This window comes from Pseudoliparis swirei, chromosome 20 (genome assembly GCF_029220125.1).
Source record: "Pseudoliparis swirei isolate HS2019 ecotype Mariana Trench chromosome 20, NWPU_hadal_v1, whole genome shotgun sequence".
Classification (NCBI taxonomy): Eukaryota; Metazoa; Chordata; class Actinopteri; order Perciformes; family Liparidae; genus Pseudoliparis; species Pseudoliparis swirei.
The window spans coordinates 19,893,474-19,917,502 of record NC_079407.1 but is presented as its reverse complement, the minus strand read 5'-3'; the positions used below and the strand labels follow the sequence as shown (position 1 = coordinate 19,917,502).

The 24,029-nt window shown below is 40.8% G+C and overlaps 1 protein-coding gene across 2 annotated transcripts in view; it reads left to right on the top strand.

Annotated features, from left to right (window-relative positions):
* Positions 1-20,662, top strand: part of LOC130210291 (muscleblind-like protein 1) — a 53,872-nt gene extending 33,210 nt beyond the window's left edge. For both annotated transcript variants that reach the window (XM_056440352.1, XM_056440353.1), the window contains exons 3-10: positions 2,588-2,758; positions 8,650-8,859; positions 11,803-12,042; positions 14,448-14,595; positions 15,213-15,248; positions 15,986-16,059; positions 16,391-16,464; positions 17,162-20,662. In XM_056440352.1, coding sequence (XP_056296327.1) covers positions 2,588-2,758; positions 8,650-8,859; positions 11,803-12,042; positions 14,448-14,595; positions 15,213-15,248; positions 15,986-16,059; positions 16,391-16,447 — 936 coding nt within the window. In that variant the 3' untranslated portion in view covers positions 16,448-16,464; positions 17,162-20,662. The remainder of the gene's footprint in view (positions 1-2,587; positions 2,759-8,649; positions 8,860-11,802; positions 12,043-14,447; positions 14,596-15,212; positions 15,249-15,985; positions 16,060-16,390; positions 16,465-17,161) is intronic.
* Positions 20,663-24,029: the final 3,367 nt, after the last annotated feature.

Below are 24,029 nucleotides of genomic sequence, written 5' to 3'. Positions count from 1 at the left end.
AAAAATATATAGCATAGTATAAAACGTTCTTATTGACAAACATTCACTAGATGTCATGTTCTGGCCACCTGATGAATGTAAATGTTCTACTCATACCCATTTGCTCTCCACTCACACAACTAGTCACTCACTGTCTGCTGTTTGATGCAGAGTTTCTTTTTTTTAGAACAGTTGCTGGTAAAGATATGTTGCAAGCGATAAAAAACAACAATGTGCTGAAATAAAGCGCTTAAGAGAGCTGCAGAGTTTGTCACAATGGTAAATGGTAAATAAATGTACCAACATCTCAGCTTCCACGATTTGGGATCCAGCATCTTGCTCAAGGACACATCAACATAAACTAGAGGAACCAGAGATCGAACTTCCAATCCACAGCCGCCCTGACAATGAGACACCCTTCAAAATACACAAACACACTTGATCTATTACATATACATACGACATTTTGAGTAAAGCTTCCTTTGCTGCCCATTGTAAGCCAATAAAGAGACTCCCTTTAAAGAGGGCTTGGGTTATTTAATGTAAGCTCTGCATTGTCACAGTTAATCACACACACACACACACACTCTCGGCTGGAGTTAACATGCCAGAGTCTGTGCAGGGTTAATGTGCCTTAAAAATCAAAAGACATAAACCAATTAGCACTAATCAATAGTCACAGCCACACAGGGTCACGCTAGATGGAGAGCATTGCTAATGTGGGTCTCTAGGCCAATAGGCAGGCTGGGAATACAATTCCTCTCAGCCAATGGAAATGCTGGAAGAACTCCTGACATTTTGCTGCTCTCCAATGCAACGTAGCTTTGCTGCAGTAACTAGGCAGAACCGGCTGCTCGAGGAAATACAAGGGAGAGATGGAGAGATAGAGCGAGACAGGGGAAAGAGGGGAGGTCGGAGGAAGAACGGGACAGTGCATGTGTTAGCTTGTGAAAGCATACAGGTGTCAGTGTGCAGGTAATCTCACTGAGATGAGCATGACAACAAACCTTTAATTCCCCATGGGAGGTGGTACTGTGGAGTTGTTGCAGGGCTGTTCTCCCTGTCCCCATGGAAATAGATTCATATAAAAGACTAATGGGAGGATATGGATGGAGGAGGTGTTTTGAGGGGGAAAGGTTGAGCCGAGGGAAGATAAAAAAGAGTAAACAGTCGCACATTCTGCACAGAGACCTGAATATGTTTGCGTTATCCCAGCAGCACCTCTGCACTGCAACTGTTCTGTATTCATGATGAAGAGAACACATATCAGCATGGGGCTTGGGATGTGCAGGAGATTTAGGCTGGAGGGAGTGATGGAGAAAGGGGAAGTAAAAAAGAAGGGGAGATATCTAAAATAGTACCCCTATCCGGGCGAGTGTTCAGTGGAGCGGGCATTATGAGAGAGTAAATTACATTCCTTTGGCTGCCGGAGAAATATATTCAGCCACAGCTCCGAGCACCCAGTCACACACTGCATTGCCTGTAGATGCTTACAGATTATCAGATGAAGTCCCGTGATGTGTTTATGTTATTGTTACAGGAGTCTCATATCGATCTGGCGTCACTTCTCCAGACGTTTTTTTTTCTGAAATGAACTCGTATGTCATTTGTCTTAATTGGGAAGACATCAATAGTAATTCCCTGGGTCATGTAAAACATCCAGCATCAAGTGGGACAGCTTCTAAGGTGGTAGGGCGGACAGGAGCGCTGGTCTTTGCTAATTAAAATTTGCAGAACAGTGCAGCAGAAGTTCAGTTTCCGAGCTTTTTGTCTCCCTTTTAATTTTCTGTCTATATTTCTACTCATCAATGATTTTTTTTTAAAAAGTGTGTTCTTGACCTTTTTGAAGGTGTGCCTCTATTCCTCGAAATATCATTTGTTTGAAAATAGACAATGTCTTTTTTAATGAAAAAGCACAGCACATGCTGAACAGAAGCTGAACATTATTGGACGATTGGTTATTCCAACGGCAGGAACATTTATCTGCAACTACTTTGCAAAGAATGAGTGAATCATTTCAAGTGAAATGAATATATTTTGGACTGGTGGTCTGACAAAAGAAGCAATTTAAAAATGTCAAATTGAGTTTTCAGAAATTGCAGAAATAAAATGTTCTGAAATTTTACAATTCTGACAGCACAAAAAAAAACTATAACTTTGTCTATAAAATAAAAAAAATAAGCCACAGTTTGATGGATAATGAAAAGTAGCCATATCATAATCGTGAGAGTATTAAGATGTATTAGCAGAATCATATCAATCCTCCGCCAATGCTCGTCATCTCTGCTCTTGAAGCTAATTTGTCTCAAGATGGGAGCTAGAGAAAAAACAGAAAAGTATCAAGCGCACAGCTCAGGTCACAAAGGGTTAAACGAAAGCAGAACTGATCAGTCTTTATGGCAAAGCCAGTCGCAGTCCCAGAAGACAGAGATGTGAGGTCAACGCCTGCTAATTCAGAGTCAAGGCTCATTACTTCTTTACATTAGGCACAAGTTAAAGAAAACACTATTCTGATTGGCCTCTTTCCATGTCTCTATCCTCCCTATCCCATCTTCTCTTTTGCCCTCCTTGTCTCCTCCGACTTCCTCCTCCTCTCTCACCCAATCAGGGCCGCTGTTCCAGGGAGAACTGCAAGTACCTGCATCCTCCCCCCCACCTAAAGACCCAGCTGGAGATCAATGGAAGGAACAACCTCATCCAGCAGAAAAACATGGCCATGCTGGCCCAGCAGATTCATCTCGCCAACGCCATGATGCCGGGCACACAGCTACAGCCAGTGGTGAGAGGACACGTGGACATAAACACAACAAAACGCAGCTCACATGATTACACTCATTATCTACACACATGCCTTCATTCTTTTAAAATATATCTGGAGTTATTTATTCCAGTCAGAGGATTTGTGATGCTCGGAAAAAAACACGTTATTATGGTTTAGAGCGGAATGTTTTTTTTGAGCCAGAGGGCTCAGAGACCTGGATTTTTTTGAATTGATGGTTTTTAATTAATTGTTTAAATAGTTTTTATAGTTATATACAAATGAAGGGAGAGATGCTAGATAATGAAATCCAATTTGTGAAGAGACATGACATACAAATTGTGTTTGTTTGTGATTCATGGAGCAAAAGAGACAAATTCAACCGCAAAAAAATTCTATCAATAAAGACATTTTAGTTTGATTTCTTTCGTTTAAAGTCAAATTGCTGAGTGAACTCCGGAACTCTGACAGGTTGATGGAAATATGAAGTTTAAACTGGTTTAAGAGTGCCTGTATCATGGTTTATTGGCTTTTAGGGTTTCATTTAATTGCATATGTTAAAAGGCAAAGATATGAATACATGCTGGCAAAACATGAGTGCAATCATATGATCAACTTGTGGCCAGCCATAGAAAAACTAAAAATGTATTGGACTGTGTAGCTTTTGTTCTTACAAGCCAAAATGACTAAATCTATCCTCCAGCTTTAAAGAGCCAGCATTACAGCATAATAATTAGCATGTGGTCTTGACCAACAAAAGAACCCAACAATGTAATGTCTGCCTTGTCCTCTAAATATAATGAGACTATCTGGCTCTCGGCCTATGGTAATCAAAATACAAAATTCAACAGCGCTTTTTCCAGAAATTCAGACTTGGGGTCTCAAAATAATCCACAATGAAATCTTTGGGCCGAACTTCCCTCTAAATGATTTAGCAGTCATTACAATTGTTTGCCGATTTAATTTTCTCTCAATTGGTGAACTTATTAATTCACTAATTGTTTCAGCACAAGTTCATTCATATCACGTTAGCCCCTATTAATCAATAAATCAATGAACAACATGGCCCGGACATCAGACACTGAATTATTTCCATACTGTGATCACTAAAGTATTCTATTAGTATCGTGTAACACATGCCACACATACATACATGCACACCCACACATACATACGCAGTCAATTGCATTAGAAATGTCTGACTGCATGTGTTGCATGCTCCACAGAACTTTAAGGGGATGGCCGGAGCTGCAATCAGTCAAATGAATCGGTTCCGTCAGTCAGGCTTGAGTCAGTTCCTCTGTCTTTCCTCTGTCCGTTCATATTTAAGTGAGAGCAGTGGAGTGAATTTGTCTCAAAAGAGCTTCAGATGCTGCTTGGACACACACACACACACACACACACACACGCATGGACACTTTGCCGATGGCTTATCGCTCTTATCGTCGGGAAGAGGGGCTACATTGAGAGGCCCATTGAGAGGAACAGAGGAAACCACGACAGGATTTAAAGAATCAATAGATCTCTCTGGGACTGCAAGGCCTTCCCTTTCTGTTTATGTCCCGGGTGGCCATAAAGTAAGGAGAAGAGAGGATGAGGGAGACAGGCTGACAGAGAAGGACACAGCTGAAGAAGAAAGGGAGGGCCGAGCGAGGCAGACCGAGATATATGAACAGTGTCGAGACAGGTCGGTAACGGGAAAGAGATAGGACGACAGCGGGGAGGAGAGATGGCTTTAGACCTGCACGAAGAAGAAAAGTCAAGAAAACAGAGCCATGTTGGATGCAAAGGGAATACATGATTGGGTACTATAGTCTTTCCAGGAAACAGACTTTGTATTTTCATCCTTCCCTTGCACCCTTAGCTTAGTTTCCTGCCACTGGTATCTCTACCCAATTATATCTGCTGCTCTCACACTTTTTTTGTTTTTATATATAGCCGGCAACCCTCCCTCCATGTGCATAGGAGAGTGCTTTCATTTCACGCATGGAGCTGTGCAGAGGGTGAAGTAATTAAGGCCCCCACAGCTGCCTGTGACTGATTGTGCTTTTTATTAGAGAATCAACATCAGCGGATGGCCACGTTATGAATATATCTATCTGCAATAGCACTTCACTCACTCACTTTTGAAATATATGAATTAAAACCAAAAAAGCCACGAGTGAATTTTTCCGTCTGTTAATATCAATCTGAATTATTTATTTTAATGGTGTGTTGCAAGCTCCTGCAAATTCAGAATAACATCACATAGCAAATGTGCAATATGTGTCGGATAAGACATATTGTGTCTGCCCCTCAATGTTTAGGTACCGGGCCTCACACAAAGGCAACAAGGAAGGCCAGTGTTTAAAATGGTTGCCCCAAAGGGTGTCACAGTATAGATACAGTGCTATAGAAATCCAATAAATCTGAAGTCAGGTTTCTTCCAAATCATTAAATGTAATGGACTTAAAGTAAATGGTCTGGGACAGACTTTCAGAATCAGTGACATTTTAAATTCAGATCTTAAAAAAGTAATAAAACAAACCCAAATATGTCTCCTTCAAACAGTTCAAGATGATAAGCAACATTCTTGCTCAACTCAACACACTCAAGAGGTCTGCTGCTCCAGCCGGGGTATGGCACCTCTAGCTTATAGAGGAAACATTGGATACATTAAACTGTGCAATGACATCAATTCAGCTTGTGAATTTAATAAACTGTGTTCTACTTGCATTACTGTTAGAATATATTTACAGTTATCCCGTTTCAGCAAAATACTTGCTCATCTTACTTGTTTGCAATTTTCAAATTCATGTGTCTTAGACAATTATTATTTCACTCATCTTTTCTTATATTGTGTATTTTTTTTAATAACTTTTCATGACCAACCTTTTATTATTTTTCATTTGTAATCAATGTAAATCACCATGCAATTCAGCTTATTTTCAATTTTATTAAAAAGAAATGTTTTGTTGACGTTTTGCATATTTGACCAACATCTCTATAGAATAGCGTAGGAGCAGCGGTTTGCTCAAACTCGGCGCTACAATGTAACAATGTGTGGTAAATAGGATTATTAAACAACTTTAGAGATTGTGCCATTTATCCACTCAATTTATCAAGCTAAATGTTATTTATATAAATTACATGGTAAAACAAAATACATACCATACTTGGTTGGCATAGAAGGACATTGGAATAGCTCTAGTTGAACCCAATGCTTTGCATATTTCTATTTAACTCTTCGAGGACAAGTTGAGTTGTCTGGTCCAGACCAGAGGAAACCCTCATCGCATTCTGTCCTCACATAACATTGTGATTACCTGACAGGAGACATGTAGTGTGTGTCGTGGTGAGGGCACAATGTGGACCCGAAAGCAGCACACAGGATGAGATTCAGGTCGAAAAAAGAGGTTTTAATCAAGGAGAGCAGAACCACAGTCAGACAACAGGAGGAAACAAAAACAATCTGACCACGAACAAGCAGTAGACACAGGCTAAATACACTGGGGGACGAGACACAGGTGGAAACAATGAGGGCGGGGCTAGATAATCACACAGGAGGAAACAGGAACAAGACAGACAATCACAGGGACAGGAAGCGCAGGGAAACAGAGGAGACGACAGACAGGGATTTCAAAATAAGACAGGACGCAAGACACAAACTCCAGATCATGACAGTGTGATGTTTTCTGTTGTTACTGCGTGGGTACGTTTGGTTTGACATCACTGCTTTCAATCTGTTGTAGTTGTGATTTATCACAATAATCTCCAATGTCCAATCATCAAGTGAAGAGATATTCACAACAGAACATTCTTGCATGATGACATCACTGCATCGTTACAGCCTCGTGAGTCTTTTCACTGACAACATTCAAACCTTGAGCTTCGGATATCTGAGATCCTCCAGCGAGATAAATCTATTGTTCCAGAGTACCTCGTGATAGGAAATCATTTTTCAGGCATTACAGAGAGGAGAACTGAAAGACTTAGATAGTCTGCGTTCTTCTTCTTGATTTTCTGAGTCATCTCAGGAGGTTTGGGGAGGAATGTAGCTGTCCACAGCGCTGGCTGCCGCTGCTCTATTACTCACTGTGTCCTGTTGGCAGGGGCTGAAGAGACAATCCTCCGACTGGGGTTGAGGGCAGGAATGGGCAGGGACAACTTGTGCTGTGCTACGTGAGTCAGCGTGCTCCTGAAGGCCTCGTTGGCTTTTTAAACTCCACTCAAACACAAACACAGGAAGTGGATTGTTGCCCTTCTTCCGCCTTACGTGCTCACACAGCTCGATGCCGCTCAGATTAATTCTCAATCAGGAGAGACAAGTAAATGAAGAAAAGATTATTGTTTATTCATTATTTTGAAACAAAATTATGTGTGCAGATCAAATCATGACAAAGTCTTTGGGACTTCGACCACACCGGGAAATTTGTAATTGAGTCCAGACACTGGTGGTGGTGGTGGTGGTGGAGGTGATGATTCTGCTGAGACTGGAGGATGATGATGAAATGATCAAACAGGGGACGCAGAGTGAATTAAACAATGTTAAAGTTGGACAGCGCTTGGACACTTTTGAAAAAGAAGACTGATCACAATTATTGAATGGCATAAACCTAAATGTATGTCTTCACCTTGATTGTGGAGCGGCTTGACTTGGAGTAAATGAATCCGAGGCTCATGCGTCGGCTGAAACCAGGAGGCCTGCTGGTGACGACACAGCCTGCGGCGTGAATGGATCGTCTGCTGGATTTTCCCCCCTGGTGGCGATCCGGTTGTCAACCTGCAGTAACCGGTGCACTTGCTTGTGCAGGGAAACGAGTGGTACAAGACGGCGTCTCCTCGGCTGAGGAATCGGACACTAACTGTCCCGTAAACGAGAGACTCGGGGGGGGGACCATTCGGGGGGGGGACCATTCGCGCCGGTTCATAAAAACACAACGAGCGCGTGTCACAGCAGCATGAGCAAAGCCTACTTAACCCTTATGTTGCCTTAGGGTCATTTTGACCCGAATCAATATTACACCCTCCCCCCGCCTTAGGATTAATTTGACCCCATTCAATGTTTAATGTCGGTGTTCTTTCGGTAGTCAACAAACAAACATAAAGTGCCTCACACTTAAACTTGGAAAACAATATTAATTCTAATAATTTTCTGGAGGTTTTAATTGCTGGCGTCAAATTGAACCCAAAGTGTAAAATATGTTAGTAAATATAAAGGTAACAGGAGGGTGAAACATTGAATCGGGTCAAAATGACCCAAAGGCGGGGGGAGGGTGTAATATTGATTCGGGTCAAAATGACCCTAAGGCAACACAAGGGTTAAAGCATATTTAAAAAGAGAGAGCAGCCAGATGATAGGCTAACAATGATGGAAGGTCACTCCGCTATTGAATAAGAAGCGAGCAGCAGATAAGAAGAGCATAAAGCGTGATTGACAGCCCAAAACCATGACGGCTATGACATTATGAGTGAGGGGAGGGACCATCTGGATGTAGGCCTATGACAACTGAAGTCTCCTTGACTGAGCTACCGCTGGAGCTTCATTACTCCTGGTGTGTGAAGCGTGCGATCGCATCTGATCCACGTAGGGAGGAGCTGACACCACATCTCCCTTAAGTGTTGTCTCAAAAGAAAGAAAACGGCTATTGAAGAAGGCATATTGTTTTCCCTCAGATGTAGGCCCAATACTTGTTTATCTTTGACATCTTCTTTGCCTCCACATCCCGAAACACACTTCCTGTCCTCTCCTTGGCTATTGCTGATTGCATATTTATTTCACATATAGTATATATCATATAGCTTCAATGCATATAGCTTCAGCATGAATGGAAATAGGTTTTCTGGCAGATTTTTGCATGTGAGTGAGATAGTTTTGCTCAATCTTCTGCTCAATTTTGGCCAACTGTCTTTTTTTTGCTTTTGCCCCACAGCCCATGTTTTCAGTCACACCCAGCCTTGCAACCAACATCAACGCTGCAGCCGCATTTAACCCCTACCTTGGCCCGATGTCGCCCGGCATGATGTCCGCGGACATCTTGCCCAGTGGCCCCGTACTGGTCACCAGCAACCACAGCGTCCCCATACCAGCTGCTGCTGCTGCTGTTGCTGCACAGAAACTCATGAGGACAGACAGGCTGGAGGTGAGCAACACACACACACACACACACACAGACGGAGACAAAGAGCGGGGTAAATGTGAATGCACGAGCATGCCCATAGACCACACAGACGGGATCATTTGCATAATTTCATTTTTTAAATTCACTTTCATGTCAGTCGTAGATTAAAAGATGAATTAACAAAACTCTAGTAAACAGTGAGATGAGGCTCTTTTTTTTCTCCCAGCTATGCAATCAGATTGGGCTTTGAAATGTGGTCTGTGCCTATTTGAATATTAAATGCATTGGTTGGAAAGTCTTGCCTCAACGGTTTCTGTTGCAGTAACTACATCCATTACCATCGCACTGTCATTAGCCAGTCGTAAGCAAAGAGAGAGAGAGAGGCGTTAATAAGGGTATCCACACAATATCATAGTCGATGTTGCATCCCGTCAACAGGCAGAAGACAACATTGTTTGCCACAAGCTCAAGTTATATCGTATCGGTGTGTACAAAAAAAGAAAATCTTGATTTTTCCGTGAAGGCCATCAGTCATTTGAAACTTGATGAGTGCCGCTCCTCTGGCTGTGTTCAGATAATCATTTATTGGACAGTAAATCCATCTCGTGCATTAAGCAGCCCCGCTCAGGAAACACTCGCAGCGGAATAATTGGGGAATCGTTGGAGGCGGGCAGGAGGCCTGCCCAAGTGGCAGGAAGGTTACATTTAAACTGTAACGTTGAGTGGCCAGGTAATTAATTGAGGTGAAGCTGAGGAAGTCTCTCGGCCCGATGAACGAGTGGATGACATGCAGAGCGAGGGAATGGGTCAATAAGAGGAATACGAGATGGAGGGGTAGAGAATACATCCATTGTTAGACCTGTTGTGGTCATCAGGGGAGTGGTTTGAACATAAGGAGTCGTGACTGCTCCTTGAGGTCGAGGGAATTTGGAGGCAAGAAGATGTTGATCAAAAAAAAGAACATAAAGCGTCTGAGTGTTTTGAAAAGCGCTATAAAAATGTAATGTATTATTATTATTATTATTATTATTATAAAGTTCTCGATTCAGATTGTGATTGAAACAACTGCCCGGAAAAAAAGATGAATAGTCCGGTTAACATATATTTAATATTTACCAGCCAAATGCAATAAGTGGCCCAGTGGTCAGCGTGCTGTGTTTTTATTAGGAGAAATCACACACTAGCCTAATTTAGCAGAAACTAGGTTTGCTAAAAATAACATAGCGAGAAGGGCCAGCTGTGTGTCGTTCCAAATATTCATAGCTGGGATTCTGTGGACCTACATACACACCAGTGAGTAGATGTGGTACAGGCTATCTCCATGAGGCTGAGAGAAAAATTGTTTTTAAAATTTTAGAATATAAGGCCCCCGACTGTTTGTCCGAGAAATATTTTCCGTCAGTCTCTCTTGTCTCTCTATCTTTTATGGAGCTACTCATGCATACAGGCATAATGTTGCTTACCTGGAACCGTGGTGATGTAAAGGGCCCAGTCAGAGGGATAGTTACCATAGGGAAAGAAATATGATTAACAGGCCTTTTATTTGTTGGTGCAACTAAGCACTTTGCTCTCTCTAATGCATGATTAACCACTGATGAGAAGAAGAAAAAAACACTGCTGCATACCTGGTGCAGAGAACATCGAATTGCTTCAATCTAGTCTCCCTTTTCGTATTCATTTCATTTTCTCCCATGTCAGCCACACTCCCTCGATCCCAAAGACTCTCACTCTGTCTCCTTGATCCTCATCTGTCTGTCCTTTACTCTTCATTCATCAACCACTCTTACATGTCCCTCTCTCTCGTTTGTTTCCCCTCTCTCTCTCTCCCTCACCCACCTCTCCAACATCTGCCTGACAACGAGCCAGTCTCTCTCTCTTTTTATTTTATTTTATTTTTTCTATTAATAAGACCAGTAGCAGCAGTGTTGATTGTGGCAGTGGTGGGGAATGAATGACTTGGTGCACACGAAAAAAGAAGTGACACACACACACACGCACACACACACACATACACAGATACACACAGACACACACAGACAGACAAACTGAATCCTGCCCCATCGCTCAAACAGATCGGTGATTGCGGGGTCGTGACGGGAGACGGAGCAGGGTTAGTTTGTAGATGACACTGTCGGTGGCCTTTTGTCTGTCACCGTTCCCCCGCCAATCAAATCCATTATGCATGCAGACAGTGAGACTGGTACACAGACATTTGGTAAAGGGCTCTTTCTGTTACAATAACTGATCGGTCGATGCCCCGTACCGTGACATTACATTTCCTTTGGTGCAGGATAGGAGTGCAATGGAGACTCAGCGGTGGCTGACAGTGCTTACACAGAGATCTTAAGTTACTGCACAGCTATGTTTATGTTAATATTCTATTCTGGGGAAAAAATGCTGCCTCACAATTTATATGTGCACTCACCTTGTGTGTGTGTGTGTGTGTGTGTGGGTGTGTGGGTGTGTTATTATGCGTGGGCTGGTGATTACATCAGCTGCAACCTCCCTTGAGGATAACCAGCCTCATATTTCCCATGAGCCACGTGAAGACGGCTACTTTCAGACAGAGGCAGTCAGTTTCCCAACTGTTCACGCAGATGCCGCCCCCTTCTGTCTCCATGCGGAAGGCCGACTACACGGCTCATTTGAATAATGGATAAGTGGCGTGTGATGGATGAGTCTGCACACGCTGGTTACGATCTGGTCTGCTTATCAATCAACAGTAATGGCCGTACCTGTCCTTAAGATTGGTTAGCTCTGTCTGGTAAAGTGATTGTCAAGTTCTATAATGACTGGACAGATTTACTACTTCATCAAAAGTGAAGTAAAAGTGAACGGTAACTTCATAATGTGTTTTGTTTTTCAGACCTGACGAACAACTCATTTTCAAAATCTAAACGACGTTCTACAGGATTGTTGACTTGAGTAAAAACAAAAGAGCATAAAGCGTGTATTTGTCTCCAGGTGTGTCGGGAATACCAGCGGGGTAACTGCACACGCGGGGAGAGCGACTGTCGCTTCGCCCACCCTTCCGATAGCACGATGATCGACACCAACGACAACACAGTCACCGTGTGCATGGACTACATTAAGGGCCGCTGCTCCAGGGAGAAGTGCAAGTACTTTCACCCGCCGGCTCACCTGCAGGCCAAGATCAAAGCCGCCCAACACCAAGTCAACCAGGCGGCGGCGGCTGCAGCCATGGTAGGTTTCTGTCCACGGGCGATCACACCAATGAGGACTCAAAATAAAGAACACACACTGTATCATAGCAGACAAAGGAATCCTTTTCAGAGAAGACTAAATCAAATGTGAGTAGAGTAGAATTCATATAGTTGTTCCAACAAGTCGAGCTTGATTACCTTCGCATTGAAAATGCGGAAGGTTATGTTTTGATCGCCGTGTATTTATTTATTTATTTATTTATTTATTTGTATGTGTGTTACTCGCATAACTAAAAAAGTATTAAACCGAATCACATGAAATTTGGTGGGATGATTGGTTATTATCCGGGGACCATTTGATTCGATTTTGGGATCGATCGGGTCAAAGGTCAAGGTCATGAAAAGGTCAAAATCTTCTTTTTACCATAGCGCGGTCAATTTGTATCCAATTGGCATGCAACTAATGCCAACATGTTCATAATTCAATGCCCAATCGTGTGATATGCGAAGGTATGCGCTCTACCGAGTGCCCGTTCTAGTTTCTCATGTGATTACCTACAACGCATCATTAAGTGTTCTCATGTTGATGTGGGTTCATTCAACATGTGTGCTGAAACTGCCCTCTCTCATTGTAACAACATGATGTGTGTGTGTGTGTGTGTGTGTGTGTGTGTGTGTGTGTGTTGGTGTGAGGCGCAGTAGCTAGGGTAGAAGCAGACATAATATTTCTTATCAGGCACATATTCCATCTGCTATACTGTTTATTCTGAGTTTGCAGGGACTTGAACACAACAATCCCTTCAATAAGTCAGTTTTATACGATCAGGTGTACTGGAGACACTCTGAAGTGGGCCTTGATTTGATGGATGTAGATATTTGACAACACCTTCCAACCTCCGAGTGCACGTCCCAGTCTCCTCTGCTCTCCTCAGCTCTGACCCGATGTGCACTGTGTGCTTTATTGGCGGCAGGCTGTAGTGAGCATGGCAGTACTGACTGAGGCTACTGCTCCCTCCTCCTGCTCCTCCTTGTTGTGCTGCTTTGCTCATTGTATATTGTTGCTGTTGTTTGCAGTCAATAGTTACATCTGTGCTGAAAGTGGGAAGCTGTGAATTACAACATATCGAGGGCCACTTTGAGGTTTTTGCTCAGCCAAATTCTGTAGATGATATTATGCAGCAGGTGTTCCATAAAGGAGGGTAAGCTGGATTTCACTTTAAAGCCAAATTAGGCATACGATCACCTAAGCCTACGTATTTGAACAATAGTGTCAATAATATCTGCCCTTTTTAAGCTTCTTTTTGTTTTTAAATGTTACATGTTACGAACAGATTAAATCCTTTAATTCAGCTAGTATGGTATTTTAATTACCTCGCTGGTGAAAACACAAGAGACTTGGACAAAAGTATTTGTTTCCTTTATTTATACACAATTTAACAAATGTGTTCAGTTGGATGGACCAAAACACCAATAGGTTCAACGTTGATGAAACAGAAGAGAACAAACTATGTTAAGGGCCATCATTATTTGTCAGTAACCCCACAGCCATTAATGTGCATGTCTTAGTCGTGTTATTGTTGACTATTGCATTCCAATGATTTATTTTTATTTTTGTGTATTTTTTCACCAACCCACACTGCACTGCTGCCCCCATGATGCACCTCTGCTTACTGTTTATTTGAATGCGCTTGAACCCCATTGGCCCATTGCCATCATGTGCTCGCTGCCTGCTTATCAAGACTCAGTCGGCTGTCTTATCACAGAAGCGACCCCTCGACGCAACTATGACCTTTCAGCTTTCGGCTTGGCATGTAGCTGTGGTGTAGCAGATATACCGTTGCAGTTATCAAACTAAGTGTGTGATGGTGAAACACTGAGGGCTGATGAACAACTGGCGGATTCATTTTGTAGCATGCTATTTGAATCTTGTCTCAAAACCAAAACAATAAAACGCTTTAAAAAGAAAATCCCCGACAGTGTTTACTGACAGTGGTCAGTTCATCGCCTTAATGCTTCTCAAAAGAAAACCATTTGTGGCATTAAAATGTAATATTTTGGTTTCCAGTAATGTTTGGTACTCCCTGCATGATTCCGTCACTTCTCATATTGCATGTAAACATGTGAAGAGGCGGCTTACAGCGTAACTCTTATCGTGCAGCTTCCCCTAACTACACCATTCATGTTGTTGATGGACCAACAACAAATACAACAGCTATAGCTGTCATTAGTTATCATGACAGAAATATCTCAACATGTGAATTGTATCTCCTTTTATATCCACAATTATCTCATGATGTCAAATGCCATTGGTGTTTGCTGTTTTAAAAAAAGAGCAATGTTATCTATAGTGTAAGTATTTCTTCTCTCTGTCTTGAATGTCACTGCTTCCATCCTTTGTGTTCCCCTCACTCCCATCCTTTTATTTTGGTGTTGCCCCCTCTTCAGGGGCTCCCTCCCTTGCCTCCTTTACCAAAGAGACCTGCACTTGAAAAAGCCAATGGTGCCACCCATATGTTCAATGCTGGTGTGTTCCAGTACCAACAGGCCCTGGCCAACATGCAGTTTCAGCAGCAGGCTGCCTTCATACCGTCAGGTAAAGCCCGAGTTGGTTTGAAACCATATGTGTGGCAGTGACCTCGTCGCTATTGGCTGTCAGATCTCATGTTTGTATCTTCCTCACAACTGCTTGTGTTTTGGCGCCAGCAGTGAATGGCTGAATGATTGTGTGATTTCCTTGTTGGTGACAAGATGGAACAACTTGCATGGGCTTAATTGCGCATATATGTACAGCATGGGTGTAAGTTGAGTAGCAGACATTGTTCTTTTAAGATATTATGCTCTTTTTGTATGTATAGTTGTTTAGTATATCAATTAAGACAATTCACATTGTGTTAAACATGGTCTTTGTATCGATAGTCTGTGTTCGGTTTTTATCAGTATTATTTGTGTTAGAGCTTTGTATTTCATGCATAAGTATGTGTGGTTTCAGCAATTCATATGTTTCCAAAGGAATGATTATTATTGTGCAGTGTAAGTATTAATACTCAGCGTATAATCCACAATATCACCTTAAGAAGAAAGCCAGCAGGCCAACATTAAATGAGTACAGTTAAATCCAATATGTCTGACTTTATAACACTTGTAATGGCTTTTCTTGATTTTTTCTCCTCCCTATTCACTCCACTCCCTGTTGAAATGCATGATGGGCAGGCTCGATATTGTGCATGACACCTGCAACAAGTATTGGTAGGTACCAGCTTTCCTTACCGATTCTCTCTGATCCCATTGCAATCACTCACGTGTCATTCAACTCATCACAGAATGTGAGCACATTCTCCATTTTGTAAACTTAAACTTTGACATTAGACTTTGACATTAGCCTAAATGTATTTGTCATTTAAATTGGAAGTTATATGTTTTATTATGCTCTGCATTACATTTCTGTGGGATGGAATGAACCTTTTTTTGCTCTGCCACAAATCTGTCTGACACCAAGTGTGTGTGTGTGTGTGCCCTGACGCCGCTTCATTATACTTTTAGCTTTTTAATCTATAGAGCACCTCATTACACTGTCTGGTTGTATATGCCACAGAAACATTAAGTGTTTTTGAAAGATAAAACCAAAGCCAATAAACAAGCCTGTTCAGTATTAAAATAGAAAGCCTGGATGTAAGATACTGCCACCTGAATTATTATATTTTGCACTTCAAAATAGCCAATTGGCTCCCTTGCAACCTAAATATTTCCTCTGATGTTTCTTTTTCTTCCTTCTACAACACGTCTGTTTCTATTCTCATGTGTTGAGTAACTGTCTGTGAAAAAGAAAAGTAACGATTACGAGAAGAACATATTTGATTTAAAGCTATTTAAAACTACCAACATATGTCCTTGCTTTATCAACAGTCTGTCGACACAAGTACAATTTAAGTATTAATGTAAAAAAGAGCTTCAGATCAACTTTTTGTGCCATCTTTCCCTCCCAGTACCCATGATGCACGGTGCTAATCCAGCCACATCTGCCACAAGTGTTCCCTTTGCAACGGCAACAGCCAATCAGGTTTGCTCCATTTCTGCATTCTCCCTTCTTCTTGTTTTATTCCTGCTGATGAACTCTGACAGTTTTCCTTTTTAATCTTATGATTCACATTTGCCTAGTCATAAAAAAATGCATGAATGGTGCCTATGGCTCTTCTGTGAGTTTATCAGACTATCTGATAGGGATTATTTAGATAGTTACAATGCCTATCTTTATTATCAATGAAGGTGGAAGTGCTGTTTGTTCTCATTTCAACTGATGTGTGTGTCTCCTTCCTGCTTTGTCCCCCTGGTTATGTCTGTCCATCTTTGCCTTTCCCCCTCTCTTATTTTTCTTTATTCCTCTCAATCAGATTCCAATAATATCTGCTGACCATCTGACTAGTCACAAATATGTGACCCAGATGTAGGAATCTAAATCAGAAAAGTATGTACTGCACCTCCCTCTAACATCTCAACCCGCTTTTATTTAAAGCATTTGCCACGACTGCATTGTTTTTTCTGGCGGTTACCATTGTTATTATTATTATTATCATTATTAATAATAATAATAATAATAGTATATGGTATTATCCTTGTTGTTGTTATGGTATTATTTCTACTCGCAAACTACTTTGCAAAGTTATAAAGAGAATAATGAAGATGTCATTTAAAATAGATATGTATATGGCTTAGATTAGTTTTTTTTGTATATATATGTAATATTTATTATGCTTGCTATGTTTTATCTATAAGATATTGTTTATATTGATTTTTTAATGTGTAATATTTGACATTACTTTCTTTTTACAAGAAAGTAATGTCAAATAATTAGTTTTCTTGCAAAGTGAGATGCAAGGATTGATTGCGCTCTCAAACAATACTAAATATGCAGCTCCAGCCAGAAGCCTCTGAGTGTAGCTTAGTTAGACGGGAACAGTGGGCACAGCTAACTCCGTCCAAATGTAACATAACCCACCGACCAGAAAGGTCACATTAACATGTTATATGTTAATTCCTACAAAAACTACATCATTTGCCTAATCGTGGTCAGATTTCAAGACAATGAGAAACATCTAAACCAAACAGCTTGTGCTCTTGCTTCACATCTGTTTTTCTTTCTCTCCATGTGAACTTCTTTCCAGGTGGAACTGGAACTGCACCCTTCACGCCTGTAACGTTAAGAGCAAAACTCAGAACCGATCTAAATTGGTTTGGGATATATCTGCATGTTAATGTAGGAGGCACAGTTTGTAAGGATTGTTTTAATGTGTACTTCATGCACACTATTACATCAAAAGAGAAAAAGAACATCATTTACATTACAGACGGCCTTTTCTCGCTCTGTGGAGGCAACTAACCTTTATTCACCGGACACACTTTGAATGTTACCATGAGGCGAAAGAGTGGAGCGGTCGTCAACACACATCGGCTGGAAGAATCATGACGTGTGGCTTTTTCGTTTGACCTAAATGTGTTCATTCGTTTACACATTTAATTTGAGTTCAAAGAAATGAATGATCCGACTGAATCGCACACGCATGTACGATGACTTTGTTTGCGATTTTATTTTTTATTTTGTGATGAGGGAAATCACGTGAGTGCACTCAGAGGCAAAATGGCAACTGATTGTCTGTTGTCTGTCAAACCCGTGTAGCCTACCTTTCTCTATCTTAAGCACATGCCTTCACCCTAGCAGGCCTCCCTGGAGACTACCATACATCTCAAAACACATGAACGGTATTAAAGCAGTTCTACGAAGCGTTAAACCCAACAGTTCCCTTTAATATGTCGATTGTGTCTCTTGAACAGCATGTCGTGTACATTATTGTGCCCTTTTATTTTCTGTGAGTCCCAGTAGCACCACCGCTGACTCGATAACCTGCTCCAGATTGACTGCTTCACTCAAATCTTCTCCTGAATGAATCGGTTTTTTGTGTGTGTGTCTCAGACTTTGTTGTTGATGTCAGTTGTTCGGACAGGGAATGACTGGATCTCTCCGCGGGGTCTCTGTGGGGAGACCAAAAGCTCATTTTGATGAAGATGTTGCGATGATTAGCTCTGAAACCACGATCAGTTGGTATCCCGACTGCTGTGAGACCCAAGTCCAGATCGACGGTGCAACTGGCGATGGATTTGTATGACGTCATTTGTCCTTCATTCGTATGGTCGTGCATATTTCGCCAAAGTAGATTCAGTTTAGTGGATGTATAGTCTGACATATTTAAAACAATATTTGTTGAATGCATCTACCTGAGAGCTGTTTTCAGATAGTCAGCCAAAGTCTTTTCGTGTCACTGTTACTAGATATCGTGGGTAGGCTAGTGGGACTAAATTGAAAAGATGTGTGGGCCTCACACGCGAACTCGCAGTAGGATCAGGTGCATAGAGTAGATCTCTAGAAATCTTTGTTTGTGTCGTGTTCTCGGTGGATAGTACAGGGAAAGTGGCAAGAATATAAACGATTGTATGACTCATCCAAAGCCTTAGAATGTACCATCGGGTCAGCACAATGCAACACGCCATGTTGAACCATCCAGTTGCCTAACCCACGCCATATTTACTTACACACACAGAGCACTCTGTTATTGTTTTTTTTCTTTAGATGAGGAGCATTTAACTTTATTTAGTTTTGCTCATTATATTTATCCTTCTTATGATAAACATGAGGTTAAAAGAAAAGTGTGGTTGTGTGTCGTCTTGCACAGTTACCTGAAATTCCATGTAATGTTAATTTTTAGTAAGATTATGATTGTAAACTTAATATTTTCTACGTTATGCATATTGTTGAACTTTATGCATATTGTTCATTTCTCTCGTCTATTTGTGTTCTTTGAACAGAGATGTTTTATATGAGTATCTAACAGTGATGAAATAATAGAACAGAGAGGCTAAGTTGTCACTGTGGCAACCATCACCGATAATGGAGTAATATTTTAACGATTGTAAGGTTTGTAACTAGTCATATAAGAAGAAAAAAAGACAATTGTAAAAATATAATTCCTTAGATGTTTCGAGTAAAGATGTTATTTTCTACTGTATCCATTTCAAATAGTAAATATTGTTTTAATATTTTTACTCTCCCTGGAAATTGGGCCATGTTGGAAAACAAGCTGCATCTTTGATCACTTTTTTGGGGCGTCGCTGGCGGGGTCAGGTGAGCAGGGTGACAGGGAACAGAGTCTGGACACCCGGCTCTTACTTAGCCAACTGCAAACAACAAGGGAGGGGATGGGGAACGTTAGAGGAGATAAAAGGTGATAAAGGTTGACTTTTTTGCACTTCTGTACATAGTCAAAAAAGAGAGATTCATGTATATTGAGATCTTATTTTGAATAAAAAAAATTATGTCTATATGACACGGAATTTTGCTAGGATAACAAACAAAAAAAATCTTCTGAAAGGCTGAACAAAATTGCTTGCATCAAAAGGGCACTGAGTTGTCATGCTCCGACCCGATTCAGAAAAGGCCACGTGTTGCTCTTCTTTTCTGTCAGCGGCTTGTAGTTTGCCAGGTAACCTTCCGGAGGAGGCGTCCACGACCCTCTAGCTAAGGGCCTGACTGGGTTTGTCTGGTCCCCTAACCGGCCTGTACTCACAGGTCTGGGCGTCATGGCCACGCCCTCCCAGGCCCAACCAATCACAACACATCCTGTCTACTTACTTAACTCAGAGAGGAATGCATGTTAAAGGAAATACATATACCGCTTAAAAAGATTCGGAGCAGTAATATTAAATAGGAAAATATGTTACAGAGAAAGATGTATTCACACTATACAATTTTCTATCAATGTAATTGAATAATATACTGTATATATATATATATACAGTATATAAATATATATATATATATATATATACATATATATATAATACAAAAATAGAATAGTGGTTTGTTAAAAAATAAAAAAAGATTCCTGAGAAAATACTCACTAAAGTTGGAGAGTACATGCAACACAAACACAGTTTCTATAAGTATGTTCTTTATGTTTATGTAAGCTGTGCTTCTAGTAGATGAAACTGATCAAACAGGTGGAATTTAAGAATAATTTCAGATTGAAATACTGTTTTGTGGTATGGTCATTGAGTTGTTCGTTTGAAATGATCTCCTGATCATCTTTGTCATCTCTCATCTCCTACAAGCACGCATGCTTACGTTTATGATACAATGTAAATTGAACTTTTCTTTTCTTGTTTGTTTTCTCTGCTCGTAGTGCTAATATGATGTATTCTGTCTTCTGCTGCAATTTGTTTTGCTTGTTTTATTGCTCCAGGCCCCTTGAAAGGATGTGACATGTTTTAAAATACCAGCACCTGATTGCCACAATCTAAAGCCATAAAATATATGCTGCTCAGAAGAAAATGTGTGGGAGGAAATCAGAAGTGAAATCGAGGTAGGGAACGGTACCTTCTGAAGCTGGTATAATATTCGCTGGGGTTTTATAAACTACAACATCTTGTCATAATTTAAGTCATGAATGTAGCTAATATAACCTGTGATGTGCTGTACCAACTTTGATGGATGTCTTCGGTTAAAAGAGAAAAAGTTATTCGCACATTTTTTCACGGGGCCTGAATTGCTATATTTGATGATTGCTGTTATGAATTAAAACAAAAAAAGTAATAAAAATGTACAAATGAACTGAGGAATTGTCTTACTACATTATTTCATAGAAATGAATTGCCTAGCTTAATGATGTGCAGGCCAATTAAAGTATTAGTTCCACTTTTTAGAAAAATGTATACGGCGCCCTCATATCGTCCATGAAGCTGCAGCCCATTGGCTAATTAGCTCAGCAGAACAACAGGAAACGGAAATACAATTGGACATAACCACCCAAAGCTTCTAATCTCAGCAAGAAAGCGTAAAGACATTTCTTAAGATACTCTATTGTTTAATATATCATTAGCTGTAATTCTGTCATGTAATTATTGTATATTTGCAATAAAAGATGTACTCATATTCAGTGAGTGAACATTGTCCGACCTGTTACAGATATTTTTTTAACGTTTTTTATTGCACTGAAGTGACTTCAAATCAATATTGCAATTCATTAACATCCTATTACAATGCATCGCTGTGTCCTGCCCACTGAAGCTTCTGATTAGGAGCAGCGATTTTAATTTGAGATAGAGATATCAACCTCATTTCTTTGCAAAACATGAATAGATACAATCTGAATGTGATTTAATGTAGATGCATTTTTATTAAAGAAGCAAACTAAGTAGGTGGGGCGAAGTATACCTTGATGTATTCTACTGACATGTTCACACATTGTGGAGGAGACACGTTTCATGTCAACATTTTAGCATTTCAAACATTATGTTGTCCATAGACAGGAAGACCAAACCCCTCAAGCCAGCCATTTACACACACACACACACACACACACACACACACACACACACACACACACACACAGACCTATTGTCTGAGAGACGCTGGATTCACTGCCTGGACCGGAATAGTCACGCGCTCCGACACGCGCTCCATCATCGCAGGAACGTCACTGTGTTTCCCAAGTTTATTTATTTATGTATTATTTATTATTTGGTATTATTTTGTATTTTATTATTTTGTATTTAATTTTTTATTTGTTTTATTTAGTGGCTAGCACTGTCGCCTCACAGCAAGAGGGCCGTGGGTTCAATTCCCGGTCTCGACGGTCCTTCTGTGTGGAGTTTGCATGTTCTCCCCGTGGCAGCGTGGGTTCCCTCCGGGTTCTCCGGCTTCCTCCCACAATCCAAAGACATGCAGCTCATGTTAATTGACCTGTAAATTGCCCGTATGTGTGAATGTGAGCATGAATGGTTGTCTGTCTGTAAATGAGCCCTGAGATGGACTGGCGACCTGTCCAGTGTGAACCCTGCCCTCGCCCAATGTCAGCTTGGATTGGCTCCAGCGCCCCGCGACCCTAAAGAAGGATAAGCAGTTTGGATAATGGAATTTATCTCATTTTATTTATTTATTTTATTTATTTCATTTATTTCATTTATTTCATTTATTTTATTTTTCAACATGACTCCGGCTGGCCCTGAGAGCGACAACATGAAGGTAATGTAATGTGATCTCTGCGACATGATCCCTGAAGAAGATTTTACTATGAGTGTTCTCCTCTGCTCCAAATGTACCAAGAACAACAACTTACAAGACCTCATTATCGAACTGAAAGGCCAAATCAAGCTGCTAACCCAGCGAAATGCCATTTTTAAGGGAGCAATCCAAAATGCAGGACAATTCTGACAGCACTGTTTCAGTTGGTTCTCCAGGGCTCGGGCCTCTTCATTCTGCTCTGTTTGCTGCTACCTTGCCACTTCTGGACCCTCTTGCCATCATCACCACACACACCGCTCCACATGACCCTCCTGCTGCCACACCACCTCACACGCTCTTCTCCAGGACTCTCCTGCCATCACCGCTGCTCTCCCACATCTACCTTGCTGACCTCCGTCAGCTGGTCCCACCAACTCGACCCCACTTTGGAACGACCCACCAGAGGGGGTAAGGCTCGCAGAAACAGTAACTTCTTTTAAATCACTTCATAAAAGCCATTTTTAAAGAACAGCTTTTAAGTGATGTCGTCCTTTTAATTTAATTTTTCTGTTGTTTTTTATTTTATATTTGTATCTTACCATTCTATTTGTTTGGCCTTTATTCTCTGTAGAGCCCTTTGTAAACACTGTTTATAAAGGTGCTATATAAATAAATTTTGTATTATTATTATGATTATAATTTTTTTTTTTTTTATTATGATTATTATCATATTATTATTATTAGTAGTATTATCAATATTATTATTATTATCATTATTATAATGATTATTATTAGTATTAGTATCATTATTATTATGATTATTATGATTATTATTATTAGTATCATTATTATTAGTATCATTATTATGATTATTGTTATTATTATTATTGTTGTTATTACTATCCCTGGTTCACTAACACAGGTGTTTTCCGTTAAAGAGGCTGATTTGAATAGTCTGCACAGTCCTGATAAGATATCTAACTAGCCCAAATATCTGCTTGCAGTTTGCAGGGACTTTATAGTTGAATGTTTAATTGAGAAACCAGTCACAGTGTTGTCCTTTTCTTTAAGCAAAATCATAAGCATGCTGCCAGTTCAAAGATGTGATGCACAGAACCGCCGCCAGATGGCGCCATCTCGTTGTCGTTTCAGCGGCCCCGCAGTGACTGCACGGTGTCAGAATCTCCAATCACATCGTCCATCATCTGAGCGCTGCATATATTTAATTATAGAAGTCTTTGAAAAGGCTGGCGTTATTCTCCCTGTTGTCTTATCTTCCTTTGATCATTCCACAATTAAATAATAGCGACAGTTGTCAGGGAAAAGGAGGCGGACAGATAGTTGGATGGAAATGATCCCCTTCGACTTGGATGCTGGAAGCTGATGGGGGGGATTTGCCAACCCACTGATTGAGTTGTTGTGGAAATGTTGACTCAGCCAGCCTTAACAGGAAGCTGCAGGCCATTATCGCTAATGCATTGTTTCCTTACTCGCCGATTTATATGTGAGATTATCTCCCTGAAAAGTAATCCTCAAATGTCCTCGAGTCACATAACAATGCCATGACTGTTTCCTTTTGATCACGTTCGAGCTCACTCTCCTTTCCCTTTCTCCTTGCACAATTATTTTGTCTCTCTTGTGGTGGCTAGATTTCCTCCTTTTTGATCGATGCTGACTCATCTCTGAACTTGATCATATCAACGTGTGTCTATCTCCTCTCTGCGGGTCAGACGCCACAGGATACTCACACACTGGAACTCAGTAATCAAACACACACAGGACACACAGAGTTTGGATCAGAGTTCAATTCACGTAGATTTATTTGTAACCAACAGTTTCAGTTTTCAGTTGGGTCCAGTATCAAAGACAACGACCTCCCTCCACATCTGTCTTTCCCAACTTCCCGAACAAACACCGTGACATATTATTTATACCATCATACTCAATGCAGGTGCCGCCTCCCTCATTACATATGTCTC